Source organism: Charadrius vociferus, unplaced genomic scaffold (assembly GCF_000708025.1).
Source record: "Charadrius vociferus isolate BGI_N301 unplaced genomic scaffold, ASM70802v2 scaffold812, whole genome shotgun sequence".
Classification (NCBI taxonomy): Eukaryota; Metazoa; Chordata; class Aves; order Charadriiformes; family Charadriidae; genus Charadrius; species Charadrius vociferus.
The window spans coordinates 135,749-158,275 of record NW_009647037.1 but is presented as its reverse complement, the minus strand read 5'-3'; the positions used below and the strand labels follow the sequence as shown (position 1 = coordinate 158,275).

The window sequence follows — 22,527 nt, the reverse complement described above, 5'->3', positions numbered from 1 at the left end:
TTGAAGCCTGACTGTCACTGAATGATCCACGTGTTACTAATTCACTTCACCAAGTGGCTGTGTACAGCCTCTTCACAAACTTCAGTAACAGACCAAATATCCCGTGCATTTTCTTTCTCACCTGCGTGACTGCCGCTCTCTTGCCCACACCAGGTTTGCTGAGGAGTACAAGAAAGAACCCAATCGGGGCTATGGGATGGCTGTTGTCAACGTCTTCAAAAAGCTTCTGAGCCCCAAATGCAATGATGTGTTTGAACCAGCAAGAGCCCAGTTTAACGGGAAAGGCTCCTATGGCAATGGCGGTGCCATGAGGGTGGCAGGCATCTCACTTGTGTATTCTGATGTCCAGGATATTAAGAAGGTACCGTTCCTAGCTGCTTTGGGCACGTGGGCTCTGGGAGTCCCTGCTGTCAGGCGAGTTTCACCATGATGTCTCAGGCAGGTTTGCTAACAATGTGTTTCCATTCTCAGTTTGCGAAGCTGAGTGCCGAGTTAACCCATGCCAACTCCCTGGGCTACAACGGGGCCATCCTGCAAGCCCTGGCTGTGCATCTGGCGCTGCAGGGAGAGCTCAGCAAGGAGACCTTCCTGGAGCAGCTCATTAGCCACATGGAAGATGTAGAGGCAGATGATAAGTCTCTTACTGATGCTCGAGCGTAAGTAGCTGTGAGGAGCGCTAAGTCTGCTCTGTACTGTTTATTTGGCTCTTCGCGTTCTCTCTTCTTCATTGTATTCTTGTTTCTAGGCTGGGATTTGAGGATTTACCATTTTCAAGGCGCCTAAAGAAAATAAAGGAATTTTTGGAGCTCAGCAGCGTTCCCAAAGCAGATGTATTGTTTGAATTAGGTGAGTACCTTTCTTACTACAAGTATGAGGAAGGAGCTGGAAGCAGGACTAACTCAGCAAGCCTGGCTGATGTGTCCTCCCCCAGATTGCCACATCGACCTCTGCTGCCTGTCAGGCACAGAATGTGCTGGAAAGGCTGACTGTGCTCACCAGTCAGTAACTCTCTCGAGTATTGACCTGGCCTTGACCCTCTGTATTGGTGGGAAAAAAATATCTTGCTAAGAAAAACTTAGCACGAGTAACATTTCTCAGTATTCTAAGATCTCTTCTCTTAATGGCTAGTGGATCTTCACATTGGATGGGAACGGGTAGATGTGTATTGCCAAACTGGACTGGTGTAGCTGGGAGTTGGTGTCCAGGATGTGAGTAGTACTGGGGAACTACAGGGCGATTTCTTTTCTGGGATGCAAACTTTTGCACCTCGTCACGATAAAATTAGTGAGAATGGTATTGAAAGTAACTGGCAATGGGAAGTTGCAGTCAGAAGGGAAAAAGTACTTCTGTGGGAAGCAAGAAGCGAGTTTCCTGCAGCACTGAAGGAGATTGGTTTTCTTAACAGGCAACGGCATTGCTGCTTTGCGGTCTGTCCCTACTGCGATTTACTCCTTCTTGCGCTGTATGGAAGCTGACCCAGATATTCCTGATCACTACAACAACCTGCAGAGGACCATCATCTACTGTATCTCTCTGGGTGGAGACACAGACACCATTGCTACCATGGCAGGAGCCATTGCAGGGGCTTATTATGGGGAGGAACAGATACCCCCAAGTTGGGAGCAGAGCTGTGAAGCGTTTCAAGAGACACAGAAGCTGGCAAGTAGCTTGTATGAACTCTACTGCCAGAGGCTCTGAGCTCCAAGGGCAGCGTGTTTTCTGAAGGCAAAGCGGGTGGTCAGCTCTGCTTTTCTGGTGAGAAATCTGGTGGTGGATCTGCGCCATCTGCAGATGCCAGTGAGCCTCCACCTGAGACAGACGCTTGCTGCTGTGAGTTGGGAGCTGGAAGCACGAGCTGGTTTGGAGGAGAGGGGACGTACTCTTCAGTTAGGGTTCAACTGGGAAGTGGCTGCACGTGGCGCCTTGGACAGTGGGTGCATCTCCTCTGAAGTGTACAGGAGCATCGAGTTCTTCATATGATTTTTGCTTCTTCCTTTGTCCCACCCTTGTGCCATTGTGTCATTTTGTCATTACAGTTGCTTGGTGGGTGTCTGAATCCACTGACTTCCTTGCTATTTTCTTCTGCTCCTGTGTGCCGTGGCCTTTGTTTCAGTTGTTAGTGGCCTGTCCTGCGGTGGCTTTGATAGGCTCCACACCCCTCCCCAAACCCCAGTTCACACTCAGCTGACCAGCTAAAGGATGTAGATGGGAGAGCCCAGGGGTGTCCTGCATGGCAGCAGGGGTTACCGCCGGTGCTGTGGAGTGAGGGTGCTGGAGCGTCCACCTCCCGGGGAGGTTCGCTTCCTTGAAGGCACAATGAAAAGTGCCCGAGATTGGAGAAGGGATTTCTTTGCCTTGCTAGCGGCATCGCGAGAAATGCCTTTGGTGCATGCAGACAGAATCCCAGTTGGCTCGTTGTTACTGTTGGAAGAAGGTATAACTAATTACTGCTCCTTTGCTGTGCGATCCATCTGGCACCGCTGTGACCTATCCATTTTGTGTTCCCTGACATACCTGGCTTTCACATTGCTGCAGCTACTCTAGCTACTCCTTTGTTCCTGATGGTGCATCCTGCGTTTTTAATGCTGACCTATGTATGTCCAGAGAACCAAGTGAGATTGCTGTTTAAATCTGTGGGTGGGGATAGTTGTGAAACCTGGTGTTACACAAGGATCGAATTCCTGATTCTGCTGCAGTCAGTGACAAAAATGACTTCCGCAGGAAGCAGGAGTTACTTCTCACAGGTTCAAAACTCTGTACTTGGTAAGAATCAGCTGAAAATAAAGGGAAAGGTAGGCTAATTGGGGGAGAATCTGTCGGATTTTAAAAGAATTTGTGCATTTGAAGCTGGTACTGGTGGCCAAGAACATTCTAGCAAAGCTGTGTTGTTCCAGAGTTTCACATTTAAAACCTTTGCCCAGTGGAGCTGATCAAAATGGGAGTAACAGCTTGGGTATGGCATGTCTATAAAGGGTTAAAAGCTTTTTAATAATTGAAAACAAAAAGAAAGAAAGAGGCAAGCAGTCATCGTATGGAAATGCCAGTAAATTTGAATGTGACAATGTCATTCTCTATAATCTCTCCAGTATTTCTTGTGACACCGGGAAGTGACAGTTCTGCTCAGAGCTCACTCCTCGTTGGCACCGTGTGTGTGTGGGCTGCACGCGCACAGGGAAAACTGGGCTGCAATACGTCGTTCCAGTTTTTCCTGTATTCCATCCTTCAAGTGCCAGTCTTCTGTGCGATGCTTTAATGGGTTTTCTTTGTATAAATGAATATCTTGTCCTGAGAACATGTGGAATTTTGGTCTATTGTATATTTATGTATTGTGCTGCAGATCTGAGATGTAAAATGTCAGGTTTTTCACATTATTCTGCCAGAGGTGTGAACATATTCACGGAATTATTTAAAAGAAGATGTTTTCCTTTTAAAGCAGCTTTACAATTTTAAATGTTTGGAACTCATGAAGAGCAGAAGTGCTGCTGTTTACAAAATATAGCTCATTTTCGACCAGAATTTAAATGTGTACTAAAACATTTAGCTCTGACTTCCTTGGAAAGAAATAAAATCCCTTAGCTATCTTTGTTAATGAGCCACTGCTCCTTATCTGTTCATTCAAGTCCTGAAGTTGTGCTTCCACACTAAATGGCAAGAGGAGTTGTATGAAAACCTCAGGGCTGTCTCTCCGCACCCCGTACTTCACTTTGAGATTCAACCTGAAACTACTTTGTTACGGCTTCTTGAAATCTTTCTGTAGGAAGCAGAATGGAAGTTGTTCGGTGCTGCTTAGAGACATCTTGGGCGTAGCCGAGACTTGTGCTTCATTTGGGGTGAGTTTTAGCGCTGGAAATCTGCCATAAAAATGACTTTCAGGTGGCCGCTTGTTCTGTGAGCGTATGGGGTAGCTGAAGTTTGTCCAAGCCCAGGAGCAGTGGTCCTTGTGAACAGCAGGGCGAGCCGAAGCATCGATGGCGTGTCGTAGAGAGGCCCTTGTCCTTTGCTGGCTGTGTTTGCAGCGAGGAGCGGTGCATGGAATCGCAGAGTGGTAGAGGCTGGAGGAGACCTTCGGAGATCATCCAGTCCAACCCCCTGCCCAAAGCAGGTTCGAAGGAAGGAGTTAAACTGCTGGAGTCCCGTGTGCGATGATCATGCAGAGAGCGGGGAGTGTGCTGGGTCCCCCCCGCAACTTGCAGCAGGAGAATCGCTTGCTCTACAGTCAGCTTTTGAAGGAGTCTGCCCCCATGGCAGCCGGGCTTCTCTGGGAGGGCTTCACCTGTAACAGGTAACGTCTCCTCTTCCAGGCAACACATCAGGTGGGAAAACGTATTTTCCTCTCTTTATTCTTTCTATTTTTAGTCTCTGAAAGTGATTTGCTCACAGGTGAGTTGCCGTTTCTTCTGTGTGCTGCTGGACTGACTGCTTGTGCCGCCGGGGATGTGGAGGTTGGCTGTTGACAGGGTTGTGCAACACAGCAAAAAAAAAGCGTAATGAAAAAAACACAGAAGGGGAACAGGAATCCCCAACACTTTGCCTTAAATTCCCCAAATTAATAATTGCCAGTCTGGAAGGGTCTGGATTTCATCATGTTTTAAAAATGGACTTCTGCAGAGAGGAATCTTTTCCGTAATCACAAGAAACATGCGGTAGCTTCTTACATAAGAATATTAATTAGCAAGCAAATCTGCTGGAGTGCTGGGAACAAGCGAGCTGGATTTGAGAAGGAAATGGAGTGCAAGAGGTCTCTGCGAATGGTCTTACTGGCAGGGCTGAGCAAGCCCATTGATAACAGGACAAAGGCACAGCTGAGCTCACCTTTTATACAATAAGTTTTATTGATGTTTTGTCAATACAATCAAGTACTGTAGTTTTAGTTCTGAAGAGAAGGCCAGTTTCTGATCACAAAAAGAGTGCATTTTAAACCAACTTTTACTATGACAGACAGTGCATGTAGTAAGTATTTACAAAACTAAAAACCTCTATATACTAGGTTAGAAATGAAGATACTAGAGGCAAATTTAAAAAAAAATAGTAAGAATTTGTATATAAAAATGCACATTGTAATGCAGTTTTCATAATTAAAAATAGACATACTTCATCCAACCCAACCTTCTTGTGATTGAAACCAAAACCCCATGCGCTCACACACACGACAGAAAACAACCCTTTCTGCTGGCGAATATCACGTACTCAGTACTCCAGAAGAAAAATTCTTCCGGACAATGTCCGGTTTAGTGAACAGCCTCCCTCATCCTGTGCATCGTTTTTTTCTAGCCTAACTCTATGTGCGTGTAATACCTTTGCCTTTCAATTACTGTGTAAATGTAACAGGTTATATAGCTGCGGAAGGTTGATTACGGTTTATGCTCTGCACATGAAGGGAAAGTGAAATTGCAAAACAGTATCTACAGCACTGAACAAGTTAATGTCTCGGTGTGGTTATAGTGAGTATTTTTGTCATCGCTTTTTGCCAGCTAGAACAAGAAGTTTTGAATAAAACAAAACAGAACAAAAAGAGATGGAATGTAGGTTAGAACACAGTATAAATAAGTCGCTTTGCTGAGTAACAGGATGGAGCTCCCACCCCGGCGCACGGCTGGGGCGCGGGAAGCTCCTGGCCCTGCTGCAGGTAGTGTGGACGCGCCGCCGGCAGTGCCGCGGTGGGAGCCGGGGCCTCGCATGGCACCAGCTCGAGTTCGTGGCTGTTCTCCACAGGAAAGACGCTTCAATAAAGGAGACGCAGGCCCCGTCCTGGCACCCTCCTCCCGAGCCTGGGCTTGAAGAAAACATCCGAGCTTCCGCTTTTCATTTTAGGGACTCTCTGTATGACTCCTGTTCCCGCTGGGACGTAACCCAGTACAATCAAAGCCCGAATGGCCCCGACACCCCCCTGCCTTCAGGAGTTAAAAATGTCCAGTGGGATCAGACACTGGGGCAGCCTTTCAGCTTGAGAAGGTTTCATCTTTTCACAAAACTCACAGTTTTCTGTGGAGAAAACCCCAGGGGGGTGATGAGCCATCCCCAGCGGGCGCAGCTGAAGCGCTGGCCTTCCACCTGTACATTTCCTTTTTGTGTTTCTTCATTTCAGGTATGGGTGTGTTTTTAAAAGGAAGCCCTGGATGGCAAGAGGCAGAAACAGGGGACAGGCTTAAGGAGAAAAACAAAAAAAAAAAGCCAAAACAAAACAGAAATAGAAAAAGAAAAGTTGTTTAAATATCTTGTACAGTCCATCTAGAGAACAATCCCAAGTCCCATTCTTGCTACATTTCTTTGGCCATAGAACCGGCTTTAGAAAAAATTAAGGGTAATAGTTGCTCAGCTGGTGACCAAGTTGTTGTTGTTTTCTCAGGGATGTGCCTTTGCAGAGGGACGTGCAGCATAACGCACGTGGGTGAACTTTGGCAGCGTGCTGCTCGCCTGGGATGAGAGGAATCGCTTTCCTGTCAGTGCAAGTGGCAATGACTATTCTACCGCCAGAAAATCTGCAAAGCAACAGGGTTCAGTTGCTCCCTTTAGCGAAGGACAGAGCAGGCGGGTGGTCAGTATCCGTGCAGACCTTTCCCAGAACCTTGTAGCTCATATTCAGGTTGATAACATTTCAAGCATTAGTGAGACAAAGTGGTAACAACAGACAAATGTGATTTTTTTTTTTTTTTTTTTTTAACCTAAGTCACAGACTGGCACCTGGAATGGTGCACTTTTACAGGTACATATTGCACTAGACTTGTAAATAACATTGTTAAGTAGATAATAGCACCGTTGTAAAATGACTGAATGGAAAGTTAGAGTGAACACTATTTTTTCTTAATTAAAAGGTCCCCAGAGAAAGGGGGGATACCAATGCAAAAGTTTACACATCCCGAAATAGTGAGACAGTAAAAGCAAGTTGTCCATAAGTGGCACTTTCAAGAAAGCATAACTAAACCTTCCATCAAGCCAGGCCAGAAGCACCGTACGCCGGGCCTGTGGTGCCGTCCTTGTGTTGTCAAAGAAGAAGATGCTCAGGAGGCCCAGCACGTGTCTGGGCTGCAAAGAAGCAGGACAGAACTAGCCCTTGGACTTGCCAGTAGATGAGTTAACCCGAGAGAGGATCGTTGTTCATCACAGGGGTCCCAGCTTCCCTCAGCGGCTTTGGAACAGGTCGTCTGTCATCCTCCCAGACACCAACGCCTGGATGTTTTTATTCCTAAAGGTTCTGGGGGGGTAGGGTTAAAAATAATATTTACTTCTTAGCAGAAGGTGCTTATGCAAAGTGTTCCACTTTTTATGATTATAAATCCAACCACACTGAATCCGGAGCGAATCAGAGAGACCGCCTCAAAGCCAAGTCCAAAAAAACAGGCATCAGTGAGACTGGAACTTGGGTGTCTGATGGTTTGGGAGGGAAATTTCTTAATCCATCATGGATCTCTGCTGCTGTACAGGTTTGTGTGAAGTGCTTGGGACCCCTGGGCTGGTTAGCAAATGCACCATCCGTTACAACAGCTGTATTTATTTAACTCGTGCTCAAAATGGGAAACAAGGGCACTTGATCATGGACCAGAAGGGTCTGGTCCTCCAGACGACTCTCTCTGGACCACAGAGCAGTTTACTGCAGAGCCAGATCCTTGCCATCCCAAGCGTGTTCCTGTGTTTGATGTACAGTCACTAGGGTAAAATTTATTCCAAATATGCTTTGCTGAGGAAGTCGCTCCCTTCCCTGCCTTCTCCCTCCCCCAAGAAAGAAAGATGGATAGATAGAAGTTTCCTTTCTGATTACCCTCTTGACTCATGGATCAAACAGCGTGAAGCAAGGTCCCACGACAACGGCTTGCGCGTTCTTCCCAGTGATTTTTCTTTTTTGTATTAATTTTAAAAAACTTTTTTATCAAAAAAAAAAAAAAGACAGTTTATGGCTAAAGTGGATGAAAAGGAAATGTGCCCAACAGCCGTTATGTGGGGCAAAGCAGGAACCCGGAGAAGGAGGAGTGGATGTATTCCGTGGAGTACAGCCCGTTGGCCTGGTCCGAGGGCATTTGTACCCAGACTTGGTCGTTCTCCTTGAGTTCAAGCACGGCACTGCCCGAGGCCTGGTCCAGGTAGCCCTTTTTGTACTCGTCGTAGGTGTAGGTGGCGGGCACGTTGTTCTTATAAAGAGCCACCCAAACGTTAGTCCCTTTGACATGCACGTGGTAGGCAAAGTAGTAGATGCCGGATATGGGGCAGGTGAATATCCCGGTGACTGGGTTGTAGCCATTGTGCCCATTATACAAAGTCCGGTCAAACTTGACCGGCATGCCCGATGCCGGGAAGGGGGAGGTGAGGATGGCGGTGAAGGCTGGCGCGATCCGGGCGGAGAGCTCTCCTCGGCCGTACTGCGGCTTCCCTGGCTTGCCGTTCCCCAGCACGGCCCCCTCCACGCCTCCGTCTGGCAGGTGCAGCCCCGCGATGCCCGTCTCATCAAACACCCCGGGCGCTCCTGGTGGCCCAGGTGGCCCCGGCGGGCCCGGTGGCCCATTCAGCCCTGGCGTTCCCGGCATTCCCGGGGGACCGATGGGTCCGGCCATGCCGGGCTCACCGGTCTTCCCCTCACCGGGAACCCCAGGGAGCCCGGGCTCCCCTTTCAGCCCCGGTAACCCCTGAGGCCCCATGGGACCTGCAGGTCCTTGCAAGCCTGGGATGCCGGAGGGGCCCCTCAGCCCTGGCTGCCCCGGGATCCCGCCGTCCCCCTTTGGCCCGGGGCCGCCCGTTAATCCTGGCACCCCCGGGAGGCCGATGAACCCCGGTTCTCCTTTCGGGCCCGTTGGGCCGGGGGGTCCCTGCGACCCGGGCAGGCCCCTTTCTCCTGGCACCCCCGGCTTCCCCGCAAAGCCATTCAGGCCTTGGTCACCGCGCATCCCCGGCATTCCCGGGGGCCCGCTCGGCCCCACGTCGCCTTTGGAGCCGGGCAGCCCGTGCTTGCCCGGCAGACCCATGGATCCTGGTGGGCCCGGTGGCCCAATGATTCCAGCAGGGCCCGGCTCGCCCGGTTCCCCGTCAACGCCAGGTTCCCCCTTATCGCCGATGGCTCCCGGCACCCCGGGCTGCCCACGGTCTCCTTTTAGGCCAGGCAAGCCCGGCTTCCCGTAGCCCGTTGGGCCTGGCAAACCAGGGAGGCCGCGGATGCCGGGCTCTCCCTTGGGTCCCATGGGGCCCTGTATCCCCGGCACCCCTGCGGCGCCTGGGACACCGATCCCGTCAATGCCGGGGGGGCCCCGGGGCCCCATGGGGCCGGGCTCCCCATTGACGCCAGGCCCACCCGGAGGGCCCATGTCGCCCTTCTCCCCCGGTGCACCCGGCAGGCCGTCAAGGCCGGGTTTTCCAACGCCGACGGGCCCTGGGGGTCCCGCAGGGCCAGGAGGACCCCCGTTCCCCCGCGGCCCTGGTAGCCCTGGCTTCCCCACGCCGTTTTCACCCTTCATCCCTCGCTCTCCGCGGGGACCTGGCTCTCCTTTCGGGCCAGGCTCACCCCGAAACCCAGGCAGACCGGGGCCGCCCTGGGGGCCTGGCTTCCCGTTGACTGAGATGCCAGCTGGCCCCGGCAGCCCCGGGGGGCCGGGCAGTCCTCTTGGCCCTTGCTCTCCCCGTATGCCGGGCTCCCCCTTGGCTCCGGGCATCCCTTTCATACCCGCCTTTCCGGGGAGTCCTGGTATGCCGGGTTTCCCAATGCCCGAGAAGCCAGGAGGCCCAGCGGGACCAGGCTGGCCGTGCATTCCCGGCTTCCCCGTGCCCGGCTTTCCCGGGTAGCCGGGGGGCCCGGGGGGTCCGCGTGGGCCGGGCTTCCCTGGTGGTCCTGGCTCCCCTTTGAGGTCCATCGGCAGCAGCGGCGGCATGTCTGTGGAGAGAGGAGACACAGAGCTTTACTGGGGCTGGTGGGGGCCAGAGGAGCATGCCTGGTGCGTGATGCTCTCAGGGTGTTAAAGCCGGGGGCTTCAGCGCTGCCTGGGTCTGTACTCGGAAGAGTGCCCTTCTCTAGAAATGGTTTTATTTAAACGTGGCCACAAGTGGCTTCCTGGGCCACCACATCAGCAGGACTGTCTTGAGGCAAGACCTTGGCCAGAGCCCAAGATACTAATTCAAGCCTTACTCCATCCATCCCTCCACAGAGGGTGTCAACAAGACCAGCAATTGCCGTTGGCTCTGGCAGTAGTGTTTTGTGATGACCTACTGTGGGTTTATTTTAGGAGCTGGATTCAAACCTCCCGCTGCCTCACTTCCCAGCGGCCCCAAAAGCACCGTGGGATTCAGTTGCTCCTGCCTGGCCTCAGCCGAAAGTGATGGCGATGGAGCGAGCCAAGACTGAGGATAATCCCTCCACCCCGTCCCTTGGGTCCAGGGCCTCGGGAGACCTTTAATCCCTTTGGATTAAAAAGAAAACTCTTGGACATGTACTTAAGAGACCGAAGAGGTGATTCGTGTATGGGTTAAGACATGCCCGCGGTGCTCACTGGCTCAGCTCCCATGTCCAGCAAGGCAGAGAAAAACTCACAAAAAAAAAAAAAGTGCTGAGGATGGAGGAAAAGCCAATAGCTGCAAGGGAAACGCAACCTCAGTTACATCCAAATGAGTCAGCCCAGCTGGGAATAGGCCGTAACCACTTGACATTTAAAGAATTTATAGAGGTCTTTTGCAAACGGATATAAGAAAGAAACTAATGGGCTGAGAGACTACAAAGCTGAGGAGAGCCAGATTACATGCCCACCGCAGCTCGGTGCTTAAAGCGCAGACGTGAGCATAAATAACTCCTTGAGGCTGGCCCAGGCAGGGTGTCGCTTCCCACGTGACACCAGGAACGGGTGAGAAAGAATAAATCTGACAAACTTTTTTTGGGGGAAGCTTGAAATGAAGGCAATACTTGGCAGTTGCACGTACGTGGGACTATGATGAGAAACGTGAAAAGCAGAGGAAAGGGCCTTGACACCTTGGACAAATTTTAACCAAATCTTGAACCAACCAAAGTTGAACATTCCAGTCAGGAACCGACCTGTATGGGCAAGTTCCCGGGATGGGAATGGATCCCGTCTGGGGTGGGAGCAGAACGGGCCCATTGCACGAGGCTGCGTGCCCTGGCATGGCGCAGAGGAGGAGGCAGGGGGGTCCCCGAGGTCTGCCAGCCCGGCCCCTGGCTGAGCCCGGCCTTGGGAGCACGGACACCCCATAGCACCAGGATCTGCGAGCACACAGATTTTCTCAGTCAACGGGAAAAGATTAGGGGAGATTTGAGCCACGTGAAAAGAATAACTGCGGCAGCAGCAGGCACCGTTCCGGTGCATCGGGGCAGCTTTACCTTTCCTAAGCACAGCAATTAGCTCTGGCCCTTTCCAAGCCTGGTGCCTGCTTGTTTTTCTTTTGGTAACAGAAACATTTTCAGAGCTTATCTACATCTCAAAGCCTGGCCCGCATCCTAGGCTGTAATAGAGGTCACTTGGCTGTGGAAATTAAGGAAATACTTGTCTGTCATGACATTGCCACTGGATTTCTGCAAACCTCCTGCTCCTCACCCCAGAAAACGGTGTGGGAAAGAAGGCAAAGGAGATGGGAAGCCTTGCACTGAAGCAGATTTCTGGGGTTTGAATTCTGGAAAAATTTTTCTCCAGAAAATCATTTCAATGTGTTTTCTCCCCCCTCCCCCCCTTTTTTTTTTTTTCCTTCTTGCAGTAGTTTGAAAAGAATTAGTTTTCTAGGTCATTTTGCATGGAATCAGAACAAGGATCTACAGCTGAGCCCACGAAGGAAGGAAAAAGCACACACGCACACACACACACACACACACACTCTCACACAAGGCAGCAAAGAGAAACGCCAGGTGAGAGCTGCCAACTTGCAGGCGGCCAAAAAAGCAGACGGGAAAACCAAACCGGGGACGTTAGTGGAGAGAAACTGGGACATTGCAGCCCCAGTGGTATCCAATTTCAAAAGACCATGTCTTACCACAGACGCATGTCTCAGAGCTCTGCATTTCACAGCAGCAGCATGGGGTTATGTGTTCCCCTCGAAGCATGAACAAAGCTGCCATGAATGCTAACGCAAAGAGCCAGCTGGGGCAGCGGGAAGGGGAAGGAGCAGGCACGGCCCCTGTGAGCTCTCGCCTGGGCACCGCAGAGCTTTTCATCCACCGCGAGCGGCGGCGGCATGTCTGTGGAGAGAGGAGACACAGAGCTTTACTGGGGCTGGTGGGGGCCAGAGGAGCGTGCCTGGTGCGTGATGCTCTCAGGGTGTTAAAGCCGGGGGCTTCAGCGCTGCCTGGGTCTGTACTCGGAAGAGTGCCCTTCTCTAGAAATGGTTTTATTTAAACGTGGCCACAAGTGGCTTCCTGGGCCACCACATCAGCAGGACTGTCTTGAGGCAAGACCTTGGCCAGAGCCCAAGATACTAATTCAAGCCTTACTCCATCCATCCCTCCACAGAGGGTGTCAACAAGACCAGCAATTGCCGTTGGCTCTGGCAGTAGTGTTTTGTGATGACCTACTGTGGGTTTATTTTAGGAGCTGGATTCAAACCTCCCGCTGCCTCACTTCCCAGCGGCCCCAAAAGCACCGTGGGATTCAGTTGCTCCTGCCTGGCCTCAGCCGAAAGTGATGGCGATGGAGCGAGCCAAGACTGAGGATAATCCCTCCACCCCGTCCCTTGGGTCCAGGGCCTCGGGAGACCTTTAATCCCTTTGGATTAAAAAGAAAACTCTTGGACATGTACTTAAGAGACCGAAGAGGTGATTCGTGTATGGGTTAAGACATGCCCGCGGTGCTCACTGGCTCAGCTCCCATGTCCAGCAAGGCAGAGAAAAACTCACAAAAAAAAAAAAAGTGCTGAGGATGGAGGAAAAGCCAATAGCTGCAAGGGAAACGCAACCTCAGTTACATCCAAATGAGTCAGCCCAGCTGGGAATAGGCCGTAACCACTTGACATTTAAAGAATTTATAGAGGTCTTTTGCAAACGGATATAAGAAAGAAACTAATGGGCTGAGAGACTACAAAGCTGAGGAGAGCCAGATTACATGCCCACCGCAGCTCGGTGCTTAAAGCGCAGACGTGAGCATAAATAACTCCTTGAGGCTGGCCCAGGCAGGGTGTCGCTTCCCACGTGACACCAGGAACGGGTGAGAAAGAATAAATCTGACAAACTTTTTTTGGGGGAAGCTTGAAATGAAGGCAATACTTGGCAGTTGCACGTACGTGGGACTATGATGAGAAACGTGAAAAGCAGAGGAAAGGGCCTTGACACCTTGGACAAATTTTAACCAAATCTTGAACCAACCAAAGTTGAACATTCCAGTCAGGAACCGACCTGTATGGGCAAGTTCCCGGGATGGGAATGGATCCCGTCTGGGGTGGGAGCAGAACGGGCCCATTGCACGAGGCTGCGTGCCCTGGCATGGCGCAGAGGAGGAGGCAGGGGGGTCCCCGAGGTCTGCCAGCCCGGCCCCTGGCTGAGCCCGGCCTTGGGAGCACGGACACCCCATAGCACCAGGATCTGCGAGCACACAGATTTTCTCAGTCAACGGGAAAAGATTAGGGGAGATTTGAGCCACGTGAAAAGAATAACTGCGGCAGCAGCAGGCACCGTTCCGGTGCATCGGGGCAGCTTTACCTTTCCTAAGCACAGCAATTAGCTCTGGCCCTTTCCAAGCCTGGTGCCTGCTTGTTTTTCTTTTGGTAACAGAAACATTTTCAGAGCTTATCTACATCTCAAAGCCTGGCCCGCATCCTAGGCTGTAATAGAGGTCACTTGGCTGTGGAAATTAAGGAAATACTTGTCTGTCATGACATTGCCACTGGATTTCTGCAAACCTCCTGCTCCTCACCCCAGAAAACGGTGTGGGAAAGAAGGCAAAGGAGATGGGAAGCCTTGCACTGAAGCAGATTTCTGGGGTTTGAATTCTGGAAAAATTTTTCTCCAGAAAATCATTTCAATGTGTTTTCTCCCCCCTCCCCCCCTTTTTTTTTTTTTCCTTCTTGCAGTAGTTTGAAAAGAATTAGTTTTCTAGGTCATTTTGCATGGAATCAGAACAAGGATCTACAGCTGAGCCCACGAAGGAAGGAAAAAGCACACACGCGCGCACACACACACACACACTCTCACACAAGGCAGCAAAGAGAAACGCCAGGTGAGAGCTGCCAACTTGCAGGCGGCCAAAAAAGCAGACGGGAAAACCAAACCGGGGACGTTAGCGGAGAGAAACTGGGACATTGCAGCCCCAGTGGTATCCAATTTCAAAAGACCATGTCTTACCACAGACGCATGTCTCAGAGCTCTGCATTTCACAGCAGCAGCATGGGGTTATGTGTTCCCCTCGAAGCATGAACAAAGCTGCCATGAATGCTAACGCAAAGAGCCAGCTGGGGCAGCGGGAAGGGGAAGGAGCAGGCACGGCCCCTGTGAGCTCTCGCCTGGGCACCGCAGAGCTTTTCACCTCCTGAGGGGCATGGACATGTCCGGGAGGATCTTACAGCCCCTCTGGAGCTATGTTCGTCCCAGTAAGGACCGCCGCACGCCTGGAGGAGGGACCCGGCAGCGTGGATGGGCTGGCAGAGGAATAATCCATCAAGATGGGAAGTGGTTCCCAGCCACGAGCAGTCAGCAGCGGGTCTGGCCAGCGCGGCCGGATGACAGTGCAGGAAGGAGAGGTTGGCTGCTCCATGGCAGAGCCTGGCCAAGCCCATTCCAGCACTGTTGCCAAGCCCCGTCTCGTGAGAGTGAGTTTCACAGGCTCGTAGGGACGTTGCATGGGACCATTGTTACTGCACCTCTCATCCCATCTCCCGTCGCAGCGGGTGCCGTGAGCTGCGCAGGGATGCTCAGCGCAGGACCCAGCCACAGCCCTCACAGGTGGAGTGGCCGTGCGAGGGGACAGCAGTGAGGTGGGAGCAGACTGCAGGAAGATGCACAGAAGTGGCAGGAGTTAAGGGACCTGGAGGCCTCTTGGCCACATGCAGCAGCCCCGCAGGGATGACAGGACTGAGCCTCTTCAGAAGCAGAAGCAGCAGGACTTGTGGGCCACCTGCTCCGGGGACACTGGCCAGCGGCAGCCCTGGCGCTGAGCACCCCCTGGGTAGCCCTGAAGGCAGAGATTGGGCCTCTGCTGAGCTTGCCCAAGCCCAGGGAGGTGAAAAGCGCTCCTTTACCCTGCTGCTGCCCCAGGGTGAACCCTGTCGCTGCAGGGGAGCTCCACCACTTGCCTGGCACAAACCCCCACCCCGGGCATTGCCGGTGCCTTACCGGTGCCCCGAGCTGGGCTGCAGCTGGCTTGGCTCCCCGGGGAAATGCCGGGCTCCCTGAGCCCCACCAGCACCCAGCTGTGCTTTTACCTGGCTGCCAGCTGCACCGACATGGTTTTAACCAAACCCAAATAAAACCCAACTATGCAAATATCTGCTTCAATGCTGTTGGCGTTTTAGCGTTTAGCAGCATCTCCTGCCCAGAGCTGCCTCCATGCTCTTTGGGAGTCTATTTTTGGGTCAGAAAAGGTGTCTGGCACCCTGAGGAAACCAGCCCTGTCTCTCACTAGATGGCACCCACAGGCTGGTGGGAGCCCCCGCAGCCCCAGGGCCCGTCCTGGCCCCCCAGGTGGGGGTCTTAGCCCCAGGGCCAGGCTGGGGCAGCCCGGGGGTGGCCCCGCACAGCTCCCCGCCGGCTCGGGGGTAACCCGCAGGGGCACGGCACGGCCCTGCGCCGTCGCGGCGAGTCAGCTGAGCTCCCCGAGCAGGGCAGAAGGCCAGCAGGGATTTTCCTTGCCAAATTAGAGGTTAAGCAGAGATGGGAGCTTGGTGGGATCCAGGAGGCACTGGCTTCCCCAGCCACCTCTGTGCGGCCCCACAGCCAGTGGCTCAGGGTGCAGCTGCCCCCCTGCCTGCATCCCCCTGCCTGCATCCCCCTGCCCGTCCTCTCTTTCCCAGGGGTTTTAGGAGGGTGATGTTCAGGGGACTGTCATGCTCTGCCCTGCCTCAGTGTCTCCTCTAACCCGTGCCCGCTCTGACCTGGCAAAGCTCTCACCCAAACCGCACCTTGCATAGAGCCCGGCACACTCACTCCGCTCTCTGCCACGGTCAGCAGGCAGCACTGCTCACAGGCAGCGCAAGGCGCTCCAACGCATAGGAAGAAGGGGAAAAAAGAAGGAAAAACAGCAGGGAGATACTTGAATCCAGTCCCACCAGCAGCTGAAACGTTCCTGCGCTACGCTGGAAGGTTTTGTCTCTGGCTGGGATTCAGGGACCAGCTTTACAACAGCTGGGAAGGGGGCAGGGAGGGGGGCTCGTAGCATGCTTCGGCTCCAGGTTCTGCTGTGTGTTTTCTGACATATGTGCTGAGCTGAACTCCTGATAAGCCATTCAGCCCAGCAGTAAATCAGCCACCGGCAGCCAAGCCTTCTCCAGTTTCTCCTCCCAGAGCCAAGATTTTGGCTCCCAGGAGGGTCCAGGTCTGTGCAAAACCACAGGGAAGGCTCCGGCGGCTCTTCCCTCTTCCCAAGGGCCAAACACCGACCCAGCAGGTCCGGGCACCTGAGCCCCAGCACTGCCCCATCCCGCGGCTCTGGGAAGAGCCTTGAGGGACGCTGTGTTTGGTAATCGAGGAAAGGGCTCAGAGCTTCCCCTCCATCCCCTCTTGAAGTAGAACACACCACGCTGCCGCCGCTGCCCTGGGTGCAGCGAGGGCTGCGTGTACCCTGGGGAGGTGCTGGGGGCTCGCTCGGCAGAGGGATGCCCTGATGAGCCAAGAACCTCCAGCACCTGTGGCCAGAGCTGGGCAGAGAAGGAGTCCTGGGCAGGCACATGGGACTACAGCAAGGGCAGGGGACGGCGTGCAGGCAGGGGCTGGAGCGTAGGCAGGGCATGGTGTGCAGGCAGGGGACAGAGCGAAGGCAGGGGACGGAGCGAAGGCAGGGGACGGTGTGCAGGCAGGGGATGGTGTGTAGGCAGGAGATGGAGCGAAGGCAGGCCAGCTCGGGGCAGGAGGTCATGAAAGGCTGGGGCTGGGCTGGACGTGGTGCAGGAGGCCTGTCTGTGCGGAGCAATGGCCTCAGTGCCTCTGCCCCTCCGCGTGGCACGTGCCACCCGGTGGGGAGTGATTTAACACGTGTGGAGTTTCTGGTGGCTGCTCTCCGAGGGAGGAAATATCTCTCCTGCTCTCCCCTCGCTAGGCTGGGTCTCGGCTCCGGCCTTGGCCCTTTTTCCTTTCCCAGCTGGTGCAAAATGCAGACGGGGAAAACAGAATAGGTGGAGGAGTGGAAAAAGCCTTGCCGGGACGGCTCAGGTTTAACAGCAGTGAGAGGGAGAGATGGCGGCCGCCAGGGTTCCTGTGCCTATGCTGAGGCTCAAAGCTACCAGGAAGGGTGCAGGAGGATGGGAGCAAAAGGCTCGCGGGTCCCCTTTGTGCTCTGGCTCCCAGAACGAGGGACCCACGGGTGTGCACCCAGCCGGAGCAAAGGGCTCCACTTCTCTGCTGAGCCTCTCCCTGTGCCCATCCTTGTCCTTTTGCACTGGGTGAAGGAGACCTAAACAGCCCCTCCACACTTGGCCGGAGATGCTTTGGACAGCAGCACTCTGGGCCACGCACCGACCAAGAGGGTGTGGGGATGACGAGTGCCTGGTGGCTGCGGGATGCTACGGCCCCTTCCTGCCACACCAGCAGGTCTCCCAGGCCCTGTGTCCTCCCACCCCCCCCCAGAGCGCATCCCTTACCCAGGTACTGCCCTTTGCCTTCGCGGAAGGGGGGTCCCAGGGGTCCCTTCACCATGGGCTGCATGTACTTCACTTGGGCGTAGCCCGCTGCACCTCCTCCCGCTGCCGAGCGAAGGCCGACCACCATCACCACCACCAGCAGCAGCGCCACGGCGTCCGGCAGCATCCTGCTCCCCACGGCTCCTGCGGACAAAGCGACAGTGAGAGTGGGCACCCGCGAGCCACGTTTGTACCCTCTGTCCCATGAGGATCAGCCAGGAACCTGGAAAGGATCCCGGCGGGAGCAGGACTTTCCCAAATTGGCCTTTTTGTGGACCACAAGTGCCCTGAACATGTTACCGTTCCCGACACACGCTGGCTGGGAGATGCACAATAAACACACAGTTTATGAGCAGTAAGTACCCACGGGCACCCAGCAGAGCCCTCCAGGGGCTGCCCCAGTACCTGTTTGTCTGGGGCTATGCCCATGTCAGGCTCCCCTTGTATATTTTTAACACATATAACAAGAAGAGGGGAAAAAAGGCAGGACGAAGACTCCAGCCCGCTGAGCCCAGCGTTGCTGTCGGATCTCTCAAGCAAGCAGCATCTCCTCTAACAAAAGCCATGTCCGAGGCCGGCGGGTGCCGTGGCCCCCGCGGTTGGCTTGGGCTGCCAGCACCGAGCCCTGCTTGCCCTGGGAGAGGCTGGGAGGGTGCTGCGTCTCCCAAACTGTTGCTGCATGTCCTGGTGAGTACTGGCCCAAACCCATGACATTGGAGCCCGAGACGTGCTGCGTTTGTGGCTCAGCTGTGGCACTTAGCGGGCAGCAATGGGAACTCGCTCGGAGGGTGAGAGACGGGAGCGCTCAGCCAGGAAAGCCCAGGGGAGGGCTGCGGCGCTTGGGAGCGGTGGCCTCTGCCTTAAGTGCCTGTTTATTTAAAATAAATACCCTCTATAAATATACCTTTCCTCTAGCAACTTTTTCTGTGCCAGGTCCACACACGGAGCTGCAAACAGATTGATTCGCAAAGAACATTTATTTTCGGAAGCTTAAATAACATGTGATGCCAAAGAGCTTTGCTGGTTTTCCTCCTTCTTGCAATAATTGACCCGTGGTGGTTATTAATGAGAATTAAGCTCTCTGCCTCTCCCGCCGGGGAGCAGGGGCAGGGCTGCTGCGCGCTGGGATTTGATCGGAATTTCCTGAATTGCTTTTGCTGAAGCAGCAGTGAGGAAAAAAAAAGCTGCAGCCTGGAGAAAAAACAACCCCCAAAAGCCCCCAAATTAAAACAAAATTAAAGCAAATTAAGTAAAGGGAGGGGGGAGCCCTGGTGTGGGATTGTTCCTGATGCTACAAGTGCTTGGCAGGTTGTCAGAGGTCTCCAGTGACGAAGCAGCCTGGACCGCTGCTCTCCTGCCCAGTAAGTGCCCGCGGAACCGGACTCCTTGTGCTCCCCGTGCTTCGCTCGGGGCTGGAGGGGACGGGGACGGCTCTGTCGCTGGTGGCATGATGGAACCCGGACCCTGGGAGGACACAGGCGGCCACGGCAGATGCTGGGAGAGGAGCTCTGCTCTCCCCATGGTGCCGGTGGTGCCGGTGCTGTGCCGTCCCCACTGCCGCAGCCGGAGGGGAGGCCACGGCTGGGCTCCTGCCGTGCTGCGGCTGGGGCAGGCACGGCCAGGGACACGCATGACAGCCACCATCAGCCTCCTCGGCGGCACGGAGAGGGCCTTGCCGGCGTTATTGTTTTTCTGTCTTCGGGGTCGAGAAGAGGAACGCTTATTTTTATGAAGCATTATTTTACAAGGATTTGTTTAAGGGAAAAAGAATCCCATTTTAAGGGATTGCAGCTGTAAAAATACAGTTTCTGCTAAATAAAAGAGGAGAACAAACCCCTGAATCAGCTATTTATTTGTTTTCCTTACCTGGTATGACCTCTGTGCCTCCATCTCTAACTCCCTCCCTTCCCGGCTCTCTTTTCTCCCACCTGGGCTTTATTCACCCCTGCTCCTCCCCTCCACTGGGCTGTTTTCACAGGATATTGTTCATTGCTCCAACGAGCCCACGCCACGGGAGCAGCACCCTGAGGTGCCTCAGCCCCTCGCTGCGTCCCCCTGTCCTTCTGCGAGCCCTCAGCCCTTAGAGAAACACGGGACTGGGGGGAAACCATAGCCAGAGGGAAGGGAGAGGGAGAACAAGGTGATCTGTCTGCTTTGGCTCCGGCTGCGGTTTCGCTGTGCGCCGGATGCGACACCAAGTCTCGCTGTTCTGCGCCGAGGTGGCCGTCTGTAACCCGGCATCTCCAGACAGGGAAATTGCTCCTGCACGTTCTCTCTTGGTCTGTAAGGGTCATTCCACCTGCCCCTGCTGTCCCGAGGGGCTGCGGGGGCAATGGGGGGAGTCTGGCCTGAGGCCCCCAGGGCACATGTCTCCATCCCTCAAAGAAACGGGGTCTCTGGTGCTTTGTCGTCCCCCGTGGCGGTGCCCGGCACCGGGGCAGGAGGCCTCACGTTACCCAGGCTCTCCAGGCGGTGATTTAATAAGAATAAAATGGAAACATCTGGAGTCTCATATGATGGATAAAGTGTGCACAACGTGTAAGCGAAGAGGTTCTTTCATGCCTGAAATCTCCTGCGTTATGAAATGATAATTAATCACAACGAGCCGCCGTGCAAAGCTCTCATCTCCCAGGGCAGGTTGCAGACATCGGCCGGTTCATGGGGCAGACGGGGCCGTTGCGCCCGTTATGGCTATGGCTGAGTGCCACCTGCCCGTCCTCCTGCGGGGCCGGGAGCCGCTCCAGTACGGCCGACTGAAATCCCACGAGGAGTCACTTTTTCCCTGCCTGGAGCAGGGGAGATGCTTTGGGGGCTCCCAAGCGCAGCCCCTCCTGCCCCAGGGCTGCGGGACGGGGCTCACCTCGCTCTGCTGCCCGGGCACCGCGGCCGCCCGGGCTGCTGTCCTTCGGGGGCAGCTCCAGACCCCTCGGCACGGTCCGGAGTGCAACCACGACTGCTCCTTGCAGAAAAGCAAAGCCCAGCAGGAGCAGCTGGACCAGGAGAGTTCACACCGGGGTAGCCCTCGAGGGGTCCGGGGATGCGGCGCTCTTCCCCCAAGGCGCTAGAGCGGGGATGGGGCTCTGGGGGCAGCAGGGGCCCGACCCAGGTGCAGCCGGTGCGGCGGCGCGGCACGGCACAGCGAGCCCTGGCACGGCTTCAGAGCACACTGCCACCGCGCTAACTGTGCAAGTGTCTGCTCCCCTGGCAGTCGGTGAGCAGACGTGTTAAAAACCCCTGGCACGCAATGAAAGCTCCAGGAAAAGGGAAAAAAATCTCACACTTAAAGCATGAGAAAGGAGACAAGAAATGTCACCTTGTTCTCGCAGGAGCGCGGGGGCTCGGGCAGCTGGAGCCGGTCGCTCCAGAAACAGGCTCTGGCTTGTGCTCGTCGGCCTGGCGAGCTCTCGGCGCGCTCCCGGCGCACGGCTCCCGGCCGTTCCCAGCGGAATGGGGCTGCTGCCGCCCCGCACCGTCCCCCTCTCCCCACAGCATCCGCGTCAACGCTCCCGCGCACGGCACTGCTCACAAACTGGGCGACCTTCCTGCGAGCAACGCAGCCACGCGCTTTCCCCGCACGCACAACCGGGGGCTTGTTCGCTGAGCTGCAGCTGATTTATGGCCCCTGTTATTTATATATTAATTACGGGCCTGGCAGGCAGGCACCGCGCCTGCTCTCTTCAAGGCTAATTATTTTTTAAGTCAATATATGTGATCCACAGGGGATCTACGATTGCGGTTGAAGGTCAGTAAAATGGAGAACTTGTTTAAACCCAGCAATAAATGCACAATCTGTGCGGGGTGCGGCGTGCCGCTCGCTCGCTCCGTCCCCGCATCAGACCTGGGGCCACGCCGCAGCCCCCACGGAGGTTTGCTGGGGCGCAGCGATGAGCCACGATGGGGCCTTCGATGCGCTTCAACCCAGACTCACCAGCACGGTGCCGTCCCCATCCCCGTCCCTGTCCCCGTGCCACGCACCGGGAGCACGGGACGTGGGCGCCACCTCTGCAAACCGCGGCAGAAGCTCACCCCGGGCTGCGGTGCGCAGAGGTGAGCACCTCGCATGCTCGCCCGGCTCGGGTGGACGCTGCAAAGAGAAAGCACGGAGAAAGCAGCCGGCGTGTGTGGGTGGGCTGGAGCAGCGCGGGTTTGGACGCCGCCGTGTCCCATCGAGCTGCTCCATCCTCCGGTCATTTACAATGAAAAATAAAGCAGGGAGGTTTTCCAAGCCCAACACGGGGCTGGAGCGACTCCAGCGGGAGGTAGATGATTTGGTTTGCGCTACACATGCTTTAAAAATAATAATAAAACGAGTCAAAACCGAAAAGTGAGCTATTGAAATGGAGAGTGAGCACGTTGTTTCCGTAGGCCGGGCTGCGAAAGCCAAAGGCATCAGGCAGCAGCTCGGCCGAGCAGTGCCGGAGCGCACGGGGAGAGTCTTGGCACGAGCCGGTCCTTAAATGCATGACACCTGATCCCATCCAAAAGCTGCTGTACGCGCCGCACGGACCCGGAGCCTCACCCGCCCGTCAGCCCAGGGAACAAGAAAACATTTTCCTTGACGAAAGAAAAACACTCCACCCCATGTGCAGGCAGCCTCCCGCCACCCCTGCAGCGCCCGCGCCTGGCCCCTGCACAGAGCCGGCTGGGCACGGCACGGCACGGCACGGCATGGCATGGCAGAGCATGGCACATCATGGCATGGCATGGCCTGGCATGGCACAGCACGCAATGGCACGGCACGGCACAGCACAGCACGGTGCATCGCCCTGTGGCACAGCCCGGCGGTGCCTTCAGCCC

General features: G+C 54.7%; 2 protein-coding genes across 2 annotated transcripts in view; one reads left to right on the top strand and one right to left on the bottom strand.

Annotated features, from left to right (window-relative positions):
* ADPRHL2 (ADP-ribosylhydrolase like 2) overlaps positions 1 to 1,793 on the top strand; it is a 2,763-nt gene extending 970 nt beyond the window's left edge. Inside the window, exons 3-6 of the mRNA XM_009895605.1 lie at positions 154 to 361; positions 472 to 656; positions 746 to 846; positions 1,406 to 1,793. Of these exons, the coding sequence (XP_009893907.1) occupies positions 154 to 361; positions 472 to 656; positions 746 to 846; positions 1,406 to 1,698 (787 nt within the window). The 3' untranslated portion in view covers positions 1,699 to 1,793. The remainder of the gene's footprint in view (positions 1 to 153; positions 362 to 471; positions 657 to 745; positions 847 to 1,405) is intronic.
* Positions 1,794 to 7,928: 6,135 nt separating this feature from the next.
* Positions 7,929 to 17,818, bottom strand: COL8A2 (collagen, type VIII, alpha 2). The gene is made up of 2 exons (XM_009895606.1): positions 17,692 to 17,818; positions 7,929 to 9,850 (listed from the first exon to the last, which is right to left on the bottom strand). The coding sequence occupies exons 1-2, from the start codon at positions 17,816 to 17,818 to the stop codon at positions 7,929 to 7,931; spliced, it is 2,049 nt and encodes a 682-aa protein (XP_009893908.1).
* Positions 17,819 to 22,527: the final 4,709 nt, after the last annotated feature.